This window comes from Xiphophorus couchianus, chromosome 11, assembly GCF_001444195.1.
Source record: "Xiphophorus couchianus chromosome 11, X_couchianus-1.0, whole genome shotgun sequence".
In the NCBI taxonomy this organism is placed as follows: Eukaryota; Metazoa; Chordata; class Actinopteri; order Cyprinodontiformes; family Poeciliidae; genus Xiphophorus; species Xiphophorus couchianus.
In genome coordinates this window covers 29444100-29455395 of record NC_040238.1, presented here as the reverse complement: position 1 = coordinate 29455395, position 11296 = coordinate 29444100, and the positions used below count along the sequence as shown (strand labels likewise).

The following is an 11296-nucleotide window of genomic DNA, read 5'->3' as shown; positions in this document are numbered from 1 at the left end:
ATAAGCTACCACTGGTTTAATCAGGCTTCAACATGCAGCAATCAGGACCCAGATTCACTGCCACCATCTTAATGAGCCACAGCAATCTCACTAGAGGCTGCTGTGCACCTAATGGGGTACCACACCTGGTAAAGTATGTATACATATGCAATGAAGATCTTCCAGGTGTTACCTTTCTTAGAAAAGAGTTGTTAGTTTGCTTCATTTTCTGCATTTTTCAGCAGTGTCAGCTCATTACAGTTCAACCAGGACAGTTTAAAAGAAGCCATGATGCAACCAAGAAGAAACAACCTCTTCCAGTTTTGTCTGATCTAACCATTTTTTCCACAACAGTGTTTTCTCAAGGCTTCCTGGTTAGCTTATGTTTTTAAAGGGGCAGTATCATGTGTTTTCCAGACACATAGTGCCATTTTATACCACAATCAAGTAACTATGTCACCTTCAGTTGTTATAGACTGCTTTATATATCAAATATGACTTTAAAAAATTGCCTTTGCAATTTAAAACCATGAAAGACCTGCTTCTGTCTCTTTAAGTTCTTGCTCTTTATGACATTGCCTTCAGCACATCATTGCAACAGATTTCTCCATCAATCTGTTTCAAACCGTTCTTACAAGTGTTGCACACAGAAGAAGTAGTTCCTATGATGAGTTCAGCAGATGCACAGTTCAACCAGGTGCTTGCTAATTGCTGCTTCTGCTAGTCTGAAGGAGCTGAGTGGAGAGTTGCAGATTTGTTTTGTGAGGTGGAAGTTCTTGGTGAGAGCAAATGTTTGCCACATCGCAAACATGAATGAATCAAACACTTCAGGTAAGTTTTGTTTTTGATACAACAGGGAGTTTTTGGAGACTCAGCATGAAAACAACTTACTAATAATGGGTATAACAGTTGCCTCACGTAATCTAGGGCACAATTGTAAAAATGAACAGGGCATGAAAGTTCGCATAAATATAAAAATATGAAATATGTATGTGAATTTTCCACCCTTTACTGTGACACCACTTAACAAAATCCAGTGCCCTCAACTGCTTGTGAAATTTACCTAATTAGTAAATATAGCTATAAAGGTGATGTATCAAAGAATATAAAATAAAACTATAAATCAAACACTTTCAGGTCATTTTTAATTAGTAGTTTTAATAGCATACCACATTTTTATCTCTCAACATTATTCCTTCACCCTTCCAGTTCCTCCACATTTACATGCAAAATGGAGAGATTTGCTCTTTTTATCTGAAGATGTCATTGAATGACTTTTTTGTCAGCATTTGGATGCTTTACTAAATGAGGTGTTGGCAGCACAGCGGATTTGCTTTTCAAGTCACAGAGAATAGACGCTTTTGTAACCCAGGGTAGAAACTGCCCTTAATCCCGCCTTTGGTGCTCCATTGGTTAGAGTGACAGTCAGTCACACAGTGCATTCAGCCAATCAATGCATCTTGAGTGGTTAATCAGGCCTGCTCCAGTTTTCCCAGTCAGGTGTGAGAGGGAGAGCTGGAGTCAAAAGAGCTACAGGTTTGTTCTTCCAAACAATTAGTTGATCTCTTTGTTTATTATGCACTTTTAAAACTCACAATATAAAAATTATGTAGATCTGAACATCCAGTGAGCTTGGAGCCATGAAGTTGTCATGCACTGAACTATTTATGGAATTGGTGAGTAGTGAACACAAATGTTGTTTGTTTGGTTGGCATATTGGTGGTGGTAGCCAATGCTAATCGATCATCAATTGTAACGTCTTAAATTCAATATGTGTTTAAAATAATGAGATAAATGCTGATATCTTTATTTTGTCTGAAAGATTAGATTGTGGATATAATTGCATTTATTTCTGTATATAATAACTGAAACAAGTCTAGTTACCAGCCTGCTAGTAATTTACTAGCAGGCTGGTAATTTACTGGTCCTGTTTATTTCAATACAGGCCAGGTGATCCCTTTTTAGGGTTAAAGGATGGTGAGCTTCTGACAACTGGCTGGAGCCAGGAGAACCTGAAATTCACTCCATACTGGTCTGGTAGGAGTCTGATGGTCCATAACATTTCCCCTCCATCTCACTACATAGACACACAATCCATTATTCATCCCTTCTCTGGTGGAAACAAATTGCGCTTGGACATTTTCATCTCAAATAACTGGACAATTAAACCATGGACTTTTAAATGTGTGTCAGTCACACATTATGCTGACCAGCTGGGGAAAGTTAGGACTCTTTGTGCACATCTATATAGATGATCTACTGCAGTACTGTGTATATATATATAAATATATATATTGTATTTATTATTTTTGGTTTCCATGTATGTTTGTGTCTTGTGGTGTTCACTTAATTTTTCTTCTTTAAAATACATAATATCGAAAGCAGTTATTCTTTTGTATTGTTTTATTGATTACTGACAGCAGCTCCAGTAGATGAACCTAGTCTTCTGGTGTTATATGCCATCTAGTCCCTTAACTACATTAAGTAGTGCTACACTTTCTGTTGTACTAGAAGCTGAAAGTTATTCTTTGAGAAAAGTAAAGCAAAAACAAAATGTAACCTGTGGCATATTTAAACAGTGATCAAACAGTATCTAGAATCGCAGTGAAGAAAGAGATCAAAATTGTATTTTCTCCCCAAAGTTCACAAAATTTGTTACTTAGAAGGCATCAGCCACCCAGCAGATACCTCCTGGATAAACATTACACTCCGGGGTTTGTTCTTTTCATCTCGTATCAGAGGATTATATACTCTGATTGTCTGAATACAATGAAGTGCTTAACTGTGTGTATTTACGTGTAGATGATATTTTTCCTTTGCAAATGTGATCCATGGCAGATGGTGATGGTAAACCCCTGGTGAAAGTTTATTAGGCATTTCTAGCTCTGTGAGATGGTTCTAAGCGGATAGACAGACTTTTGTCACGCCTCTGGTCTGTCATGGCTCTGAACCATCTGATACTCCGCCATAGCCTGGCGGGGATTAAAATCGAATTTCATCTCTTCATATCCCTTTCCTTTTGCAGGGCGCCACATAATTCACAACTAAATGTCCGCCTTGTGAAATCCTTGGAGGGAAAAGTAGCAACTTCACATAAATCTGGCATTACTAAAGAAAAACTAACAAACAAGAAAGCAAATGAAAACACAGAGAGTTGTTAAATTTTGCAGGCTTAATACACAATTTTAACAATCATAAATTAAGTTAATAAAAGAAAATATTAAAATTGGCTCACCTTGAGCTAATGAATCATGAACGCAGTAATCTACAAACACATCATGATGATGGGTCTCTGATAGTACTACTGGAGCCTTATGAGCCATTCTTATCTAATATAATAGGAGAAGGTTCTGTTCCTGTCAACTTCACTAGAGATTTTTGGCATTAAAGCAAATTTAACCATATTTATTAGTTTTGAAATGCCATGCTTCTAAAAGTACTCATCAGGCAGAGCTTTCATCAGCTTTATATATGTAGTTTATATGTTTTTTGCCGACTTCTGGGGGTTTCCTCTAAAAAACACGAATGTTACGGGAAGAAGACGTCCTAAATACTGTCTGTTCAGTGTAGCCCTGTGACGGACTGGTGAATTGTCAATCCCACCTCTCATGAGCCTGCACAGAATGAAGGAGGTACTGGAAGCTATTGATTGTTCAATGTTCTCTATTTTGTCATGTTTGGATGGAAATATCTGTAATTGAAAAGCAGTTATCTTTCTGCTTGCTAGTTTTTTAAACAGATATTTTTCTTTTTTTACATGTGATGCTGTTACTTGATTATAAAAACATAAATCTTATGCTAAGTTGATGTCATCTGTCCATGGCTTTATTTGAATTTATGGTTTGTATGTTTTCAACCTGATTTTACTGGTCCAAACTAAGTAATTCACAGAACTCTTACTGAAATCATCAGTCAGTCACACATTTTGATTTAAACCTTATTTCTTTTATTTTTACAGAAATCAAAGAGTGTGAAAGATCAGCAGAGTTACAGTGAGACACATTGCACCCAAACTCTATACTATGTCTTTAATAAAAATGCCACTCACCAGGACGTAAGCTGAAAAATTTGTCATACCATAATTTTTTTATTAAACACTAAAATAGGAAGTAGAAACTGCAGCCAAATGGTGTCACAAAGAATGAGTGTACCAAAAATGAGTTGATTAAATTCCTTCCTTAAAACCACTTGGCTGTCGTCCTCCAAACGTTCAGTGAGGACACCTTCATCATCCTGACGGTTAAAGATTAAGTAATTTATTTTCATGGTTTTTATGTTGTAGCCTTGGGGATGCAAATAAAATCGTTTTCCACGTAGGTTGTGGCTATACATACGTAGGTGACCTGCAATGTGAAGACTGACCTTGAATAAATAGCTGCAGTTCAATATTTGTGCAATGATGTTTTTTTATAGTTGTATAAACCCTGGATTAAAAAGTCAGACCATGATGGGTGGATACTTTTTAATCTTTAATGGAAAGCACAATCGTAAACTCATTCCTTGTTGGGGAATGTTTTGATTACTTTTTCTTTCTTCCCTTGCCAATGTCTATTAATGTCAAACAGCATGCCTTGCTAATATTTCTCCAGTTTTGCTTGGAAACTCTCTCCAAAAAATCTGGACGAAGCTTTTTTCTTCTCTGCTGTTTTGGTTATTTCATATAATTTTGACATTTTTTACTGACAATGCAGGATTTCATAGCTGCCACTCAGATGCTTTTGTATCCTGCAATCAATGTTTTAAGTATATTTTTATATTTGTCTGAGATTCTGTGGTTTTATGACTCCAATGCAAAAATCACTACCAGCAGGAGTTAATTTATGGCTATTTTAATTTGGCATTTCAGATATTTTAAAAAACTTATGCCTCAGATCCTCCTGCTCCTCCTCCAGACTAGCGGCAGCAGCAATTAGCAAACTACTAGAGGAACGGGACATCTGCTGAGCTTATACAAACTATTTCTCAGTCAAATTCTATTAAAAATGCTTGTAAACAACATAATGACGTATTACACTGTGAAATAGAAGAAGCTTCTTAAAAACACAGAAGCCCAATTTCAAGGTGTCAAATTAGTCCAGTGAAAAAGTTAGAAGTTTGCAGCTTTAGTCACCAGTTTACTGACTAAAATGTAACTCTTTATCTTTGAACCTGATATGAAAATTACATTGCCCTGCACACCACTTATACATGTGTGTCTAATGATAAAATGTTTCACTGATGTTGATCCAAATTTGGAAAGTTCCTGAAACTGTCCAAACTAAAGGTACTTTTTTTGTACAGATGCTGGAAATAAAATAACTTATTGCTTACAAAACAACACATGTTTGTAACTCCAGGCATCGTGGTAAAACCGAAAAACGAGCCATTTTGTTGAAGCGACTGTTGCTGCATTGTTTTTCCATACAAAAGAACATAATATCTTCTTTGGGCAACAGTTCATCCTCCCAGGCTTCAAAGACAAGAAGATATTATACAAGTATTTTTATTCATTTTTTTTTGTATTTTACTTTTAACCTGCCTTAATTTAATGTAGCTGCAATGGAAAATGTTTTGCACAAAATCCAATTCTTTTGATTAATGGCTTATTCTTGTTTTTAACACCCGCAACGAAGTAAAAAAACTAATCATTTATACAATAAAAAATACATGCCATTATTCACAGTTTAACCTTATAAAATAAAAATTACATTTTCCAAAATTCACACCACGTTAGCCAACAATTCCAACTAGTTTTGTTTTTCTTTCAGGCTGACTGAGAGATGCAGGTATTTCCACTCTGTCCCACCTGTCATGGAAAACTGCCCTCTTGTGCTTCAACTCAACAGCTGTAATTTCACGAAACTAATTAGGAACAAAAATTAATAGCCTGTCACCCTGTGGGTTTGGTGCAGAACGATCTGCTTCCCAAACTGATTAAACTATGTGATGTATTCTGGAAGATTAAAACATCAGTTGATGCTTTTTTGCCTGCCACAGATTTGACATATTTTATTATCCTATATTGTAACAGAAATAGGGAATTTTGTGACATAAAAGCCATTTGAAACATGCATTTTTTCATAAAACCAGATTTTTTTGTTGTTGTTGTGGTAAAGTTTACACAAAGTTTGAATCCAATTACAAAATGCATGATGATCAGTTCTAACTACATTGGAAACCAAAACTTAAACTTACTACACAGTGCCTTGCAATGAAATTCACTTGTAGTTTTGATAAACAACTTGTAGTTGTTTATCATAATGCAACCAAATCTTATTTTGTTTTGTTGAAATTATTTGATATATGACGACAAAGTGCAAAGTTATGAAATGGAAGGAAATTGACATATTCAGCATTTTTTTATTTTATTTTATTTTTTTACAAATAAGTAAAATGGGTGACAAACTTAGTATTTAGGCTTCTAAGTCAACACTTTGTAGAAGGACCTTTGATTAACGTTACAGTATTTTAGTAGTGTTGTTTAATATCTCAAAGCTGAACCTTTTAAGCATTATTCTTTGCTTAATAGCTCAAGCTAAGTTGGACTGGATGGGAATAGAATAGAATTACTTTATTCATCCCAGCAGGGAAATTATTATATAAGAATGCACAAACGTAATTTTTCCATGAAGAAGTTCTACAGGGGCACTCTGTCCGTCCCTCTCTAGTACTGCCCATGACGTGAGGTAATCTCTGCTCGTCTCCACCCTCCAGCTGCTCTGCAAAAACACACCACACACACCAGCAACCCAGAGCCCTTAAAAAGTGCTGTGTGAGATGGCCAATACTCGGGTTATTGATTTATGACCGAACTGTGCTTTAAACTTCTCCACGGTGTTCTCTCTGACATGCTTGATGTGTTCTTTGGTATTTATGATTCTGCATGTTGTTTAATGTTCTCAAAGAAACATCCAGGCTTTCAAAGAACAGATTAAATTACAGAGGTGAACTCTATCCACTAATTGGGTGACTTCTGTAGCAATTAGTTGCACTGGATTATATTTAGGGATATTGGAGTAAAGGGGGATGGACACCTATGCATGCTGCAACTCTCAGATTTTGATTTGTAGAAGGATATTTTAAAGCCTTGTATCATTTTCCTTCCTCTTTAAAATTATAGGGCAATTTTCTGTCAAACAAAACTCAATAAAAAAAACCCATTGAACTTTTGGGCAGTAATGTGACAAAATGCAAACTGATGTAAAAGATCAAGAGGTAAGATGCTTTTGCAAGGCATTAATTATCTGATATAGTTTATCAATTCCAGACCTTGTGGACCACTGGCCTGCATATTTTAATGGGTCTTTGTTCCAGGACACCTGATTCAAATGGTTGCATGATCTCCTCTGCATGTCATAATGCTTCAAAACTCTGTTACCCATTTATTCAGGTAAGGTGTGTGGCAGAACAGAAACCCCTGAAACATGCAGAGCAGTGGTACCTGAGGACTGAAACTGAGAAACACTGACTAATACATAATACTACATAAAGAAGTAAAGGAAAAAGAATTAAGTGCTCCCCAGTTTCACATCAGAGTTATGTTTTTCCAAACCATGAAAAATTATGAGCCTAATTTTAAAAAAGGGGAAAAAAGGATAATCCTTGAACAAAATGTTGTCCTGCTGAGTCTGACCGAATGAGCTTTATGACAGACTTAAACTTTTTGTGAAGTTTTTCCTACTAAAACAGTAAAAAAAAAACCTTTTTTTTTTTTTAAAGTTTATGCTTGCATGTTGCAATTCTTGGTTATGATATCTATGTAGATACTTGTTGATTTTGTTTTGAACGCAATATTTATACTGTCTAAAATACATTATATTATTGATAGGGCTAAATGTATGTAATTTTTTACGCTGGCAAAATTCAACATTTCAGGCACGCACATCGTTAAATGTCTTCCTGAAAGCAAAGAAAAAATCATTACTGTCCATTAAGTCAGTCAGACCTTTTATTAAGATCAAACTTGAAACATGACAATTAGCAGCATTGCAGTTATAGCTGCAAGCCTCTTGGTTTGTGCACCTCTCAGTAATTTTGTTTGTAAACTGGGACTGTTTGTCTTTCCTTGAAGCAGAACAGAGCCAGCTTCTTCCAGCTGAATGGGTTCTGTTAGTATTAAACAAACATGAAAACATCCAGAGATCAGACCACAGGTTCTGAGGTTTAGGGATTTTGATCAAATCCTTACAAGAAATTTTAAACCTTCCTTAGGGTCAATGTCATTGTGAACAGTACATTTTTGTTCAAGACTGCTTATTGTCCTCAGACGGGGACACGGCTTTGTAATGGTTCAGACTCACACTGACTGAAGGGATTAAACTAGATGGTGTTTATATTTTTAATTATGACCTGGATGTTTAATCTTGTTTGTTCTAATTATAAACTCAGTGGTAACAAAATGGCTTACCATCTAGGGCATCGTTCCATCGACGGGTCAGCACGATCATACTTGCATAAATAAAAAATACATAAATTTTATTGTCAGATTCTTAGCCAGTGCTAAATGAAGGGCTATTGTGGGGTTTTATAAAACCAGGGACTCATTTTATGTGATTCATATTTTTAAAATACTTGCAGTTAAAATTTAACTGGATTAATTTTGTACCAAACAGATTCTTTAAACCCCAGCTTGTTTGTACCATGGAAAACCACTCATTTGCATGTTCTGTTCATTACATGCAAATGAGTTTTTCTTTGCTTTATTTTTCGATTTGTTACTCATGGTTTTTCATATGCAGTTCATTCCTTTCAGAAAGATGCCTCATGATGTTGGTTCCATACTTTAGCATTCTGTATGTTTTTCTGTTCCCTTGTGTGTTCTGTTAATCATGATGTCCTAATCTCTAGTATTTAGAGTTTCTGTTTATTCCTGAGTCAGTGTTGTGTTTATGTTTACTAGGTTTTTATCAGGGCTAGTTTTCTGTGTTCCCTGATTTACTCAGTCCTCTCAGCTCCCAGCATCCCCAGGTGTCTCTCGTCTGCTCATTTACTAACTTGTCTTGCGTTCCAGTAAGAAAGCTCCGCAGCATAAACACTTCTTGGTTTTCTCAGTCTTTGTACCTGTTGTTCCCACTCGCTGGATTCCTCATGGTCCCTTTGTGATTTTTGCTTTGGATGGTCCCTGGACAGTTTTTTTATTTTATTTTTATTTTTAATTTTTAATTCACTTGCTTTCCTCCTTCATATTTTTTACGGACCAGTTAAAAGTGACACCCTTGGACCTTGTCATCTAGTTGTGTCTCTTTTTTAGATTCTTAGCATGTGTGTCACACAACAGTTCCATCATGTCCAATACAGTAATAGATATCGATGATCTCTGCATTGAATTCCTCTCTTTTATTGTTTCATGATAAAGGGAGTTTTGAGAAACTGAAACAATATAAAAACCTGAACCAAATTCTTAAAAGCAAAAAAAAACAAAAAAAAAAACACAAATTCCTTGACAAAATATATTCACTACTTGTGTTCTTACATTTTGTAATGACACAACCACATTACAATATATGTAGTTAGGATTGCTGTGCTCTAACCACTGTACACCTGTTACAGGTCTGCAAAATATGTGGCGACACATCCATTTCTAGATGTGTCACCATCATGTCACATCTAGAAATGTAAAATTCCTTTTATCAGAATAGCTGAATCTCTGGCAGCATGGAGAGCATGTGTGAATGAAACATTTTAGTACATGCAGACACTTTGTTCTAAACCTGGGTCTCTGGTAGGGTTGTTGGCCCAGTGGGCCAAAAAGACTAGGACCCCCTGTGGGATATATATAATCTTTCAGATTCGCCTCTAAAGCAAATTTTGAGAGAATGTATCCCTTTATCCATAAAACCATAAAAGTTTGACATTACAAAAATCGCTTTTTTCTTTTTGTTAAAACTGTCAAATTAAAATTTAAATGGTGGTAAAAATATATTCCTGCGAGGTGCGAGCGTCTATTGCAATAACTCTGAAACTAGCACTTAATGAAGTCAGTTTATTTGTCCCCGCAGCTGCCAACTTTATTAAGTCAGGTGTGCCATGGGCAGACAGAGGAGTACGCAGCCGCCGGTCTAAAGCCGTAAATGTCACAACAGGGCGCAATTTTCTTGAACAAGCACGAACTCTGTGTTTAAACGAAATGGATTAAGTCAAACCTGGTGCTTTGTGCAGTGAGACACAGACTGCGTGTGTGGGAGAAAGAGAGAGAGTACGAAAGAACGCGTGTCTGCTCTGAGCTCCGGTTTTTACGGATGACAGGATGTTGCGGTCTTTACGCACAGATTCGCTTTGTCTCTGCTCGGATTCAATTTATTCCCCCAAGTTACTGAGCGCTAAATGTCGGCTTCGTTGAGACGCAGCAGAATATTGTTGTGATTTTTCTTATTGGGACGGAACGGGACTTTCTGATTCGTCCTTTATTGTGGCTGTGTTTTATTTTTTTCTTCTTACGGTGGAGAATATATCCTTTGAATCTGACCTGGGCGTTTCAGAAGAGAAACTTCGGAGGTGCAGGATGGACATACCTGTAGTCTTTTTGCTCATCCACCTGACCCAGACTCAGATTAAAGGTACTTTAAAAGACTATATCTGCATGTCATGTTTTCGTATAACGCTGTTTTTTCTTCACTTTAAGATAGTCTTTAAAAGGCACAACTCTAACTTCCTTTTGTAATTTTTTTTGCCCTGCATTTATGGCAGTTTACAAACAAATCAAGGCAACAATATTATTAATAGGTAACAGTTTAACACTTTCTTTGTAAATGTTTGTCTGAATTTCCAGTAAACTTGTTGTGGACACTGCACACACTACCTTGCGTGATTTCAGTGGGACAGGAATCTTAATTTCGTTAGTGCTTTGTCCTGCTCCTCTGCAGAGACAGCAGGTGAGAAGGTGAAATTGGCTCTCATTGTCCAATCCTTACAAAGAAATAAGACTAGGATGAGGTTAGCTTTGTGTGCAATATTTGCACGCATATGGAAAAAAAAAATTCAATAATGTGAATATGTTATGGACAATTTTTTTTATTTGGCTCTGGACTAGATCAAATGTTCAGAGGCTGTTTCTGGACACACTTCCAGAGCTTGTTGGATGTAAAGTAATTTTATGTAAAACTCGTGCTGTATTCATTCCCATCACCCGTCACCATTCACATTTCCTGCAGTGTCTGACGCTACCTGACTCATTCTTATCCTCAGGAGGAGAAACTGTGTGAAAACTTTTATTTCATGTTGCATATAGGTGACCAGTTCCATTTAAAAACTACGCAAAATCGTGTAATAATATAATAAATGTACCAGCAGCACCCAGTGCTCGATACATTTTCTGTTGTGAAAATGTGGCATTATTGAC

General features: G+C 36.3%; 1 protein-coding gene across 1 annotated transcript in view; it reads left to right on the top strand.

Moving 5' to 3' along the window:
* Nucleotides 1-10024: 10024 nt before the first annotated feature.
* Nucleotides 10025-11296, top strand: part of rxfp2a (relaxin family peptide receptor 2a) — a 96611-nt gene continuing 95339 nt past the window's right edge. The window contains exon 1 of the mRNA XM_028032060.1: nucleotides 10025-10514. Within this exon, the coding sequence (XP_027887861.1) occupies nucleotides 10460-10514 (55 nt within the window). The 5' untranslated portion in view covers nucleotides 10025-10459. The remainder of the gene's footprint in view (nucleotides 10515-11296) is intronic.